The 1,515-nt window shown below is 41.8% G+C and overlaps 1 protein-coding gene across 1 annotated transcript in view; it reads right to left on the bottom strand.

Moving 5' to 3' along the window:
- Window positions 1–8: 8 nt before the first annotated feature.
- Window positions 9–1,515, bottom strand: part of LOC103368570 (uncharacterized) — a gene marked incomplete at its 3' end in the record, with an annotated part of 91,528 nt that continues 90,021 nt past the window's right edge. The window contains exon 26 of the mRNA XM_008296979.1: window positions 9–382. Within this exon, the coding sequence (XP_008295201.1) occupies window positions 9–382 (374 nt within the window). The remainder of the gene's footprint in view (window positions 383–1,515) is intronic.

Genomic DNA, 1,515 nt, shown 5'->3' with positions numbered 1-1,515 from the left:
TAAACTGCTACTCTGTGAGAGATGGAGGAGGGAGGGAGAGGAATGATCTTCTCTGCGTTGTTGTGCCAGACAGAGTAACAATCATCAGAGCAGCTCAGACACCAGGACTGATTGTTCCCTCCAAACCTGGAGGTCCTGCTGTATCCCTTCCTCCTGATCGTGATGTAAGACACTGCTATATCAACCCTTCCACTCCACTCGACCTCCCAGTATCGGCGACCAGTCAGAGCGTTTCTACACAGCAGCTGACAGAAGGTATCAAATCTTTCCAGATTATCAGGATACGGTTGCTGCTCGTTCACCGCTTCCACTCTCTTGTTGTTGTCAGACAGTTTGAGGTTTCTGTGTGCTGAGTTTGGGTCCAGAGTGATTTTACAGGCATCTGATGAAGAAAGAACAGACAATAATAAAGCAGTTTATCATCTAGTGCAACTCACAGGTTTATCATTTGTTGATCTATAAGCAGCGTGACTGTTTAAAGGTTTTTAGAAGACACATGCTGATGATATCTTGTTAATTTAGATCTGGCAGCAAATCACCTCACAATTACTGATCTGATTTCCTGTTAACCCTGTTTATACCTGGTTATTGTAAACTGCTGATCTCAGTTGTCTTCATTGCAAACTACAGATTAAGCTAAAGTTAGGTTGATAAATATTTGGAACGTTTTTTTTTTTTTTTTTAAATTTTGGCTCTGTACAGCACCACAATGAATTTTCAATGAAACAATTCAGGTGTGGTCGAAGTGCAGACTTTCAGCTTTAATTAAGTTGGTTGAACAACGAGATTGCATGAAAACGTACGGAACTAAAGCATTGTTTAAACACAATCCCTTCATTTCAGGGGCTCAAAAGTAATTGGACAAATTTAATAACTGAAAAAAAAATGTTGATTTCTAATACTTGGTTGAAAACCCTTTGCTGGCAACAACTACCTGAAGTCTTGAACTCATGGACGTCACCAGACACTGGGTTTCCTCCTTTTTAAAGCTCTGCCAGGCCTCTACTGCAGCAAAGTTCAATCTAGCCATTCTATTCTTGAGGTTTATGAGTGGCTGGCACCGTGCAGTGAACCCTCTGTATTTACTCTCATGCAGTCTTCTCTTTATGGTAGACTTGGACAATGATATGCCTACCTCCTGGAGAGTGTTTTTAACTTGGTTGGCTGTTGTGAAGGGGTTTCTCTTTACAATGGAAATGATTTTACGATCATCCACCACTGTTGTCTTCTGTGGACGTCGAGGGGTCCATTTCACAAAGCAGGTTTAGTGAAAACTCTGTTAACTCCGAAATGAGGGAAACTTTGAGCTTTCCATTTCACAAAGGGAGGTAACTCAAACCAGAGACAGAGGGGTAACTCTAGTCTGTTTCACAGAGAGAGGTAACTTAAAGCCTCGGTCAGTTACCGTAGTAACAGACTCTATGAACCTAACCTGGTCGGGACCAGGTTTTTTCAATGAACCTCCAGTTTCTCTCTGTCTCTGCCCTCTTTCAGTCACACACACTACTTGATTTC

The sequence above is a fragment of the Stegastes partitus genome, unplaced genomic scaffold (genome assembly GCF_000690725.1).
Source record: "Stegastes partitus isolate 25-593 unplaced genomic scaffold, Stegastes_partitus-1.0.2 Scaffold1174, whole genome shotgun sequence".
In the NCBI taxonomy this organism is placed as follows: Eukaryota; Metazoa; Chordata; class Actinopteri; family Pomacentridae; genus Stegastes; species Stegastes partitus.
Note: the sequence above shows the minus strand (reverse complement) of the source record. Positions and strands in the feature narration are given on the sequence as shown.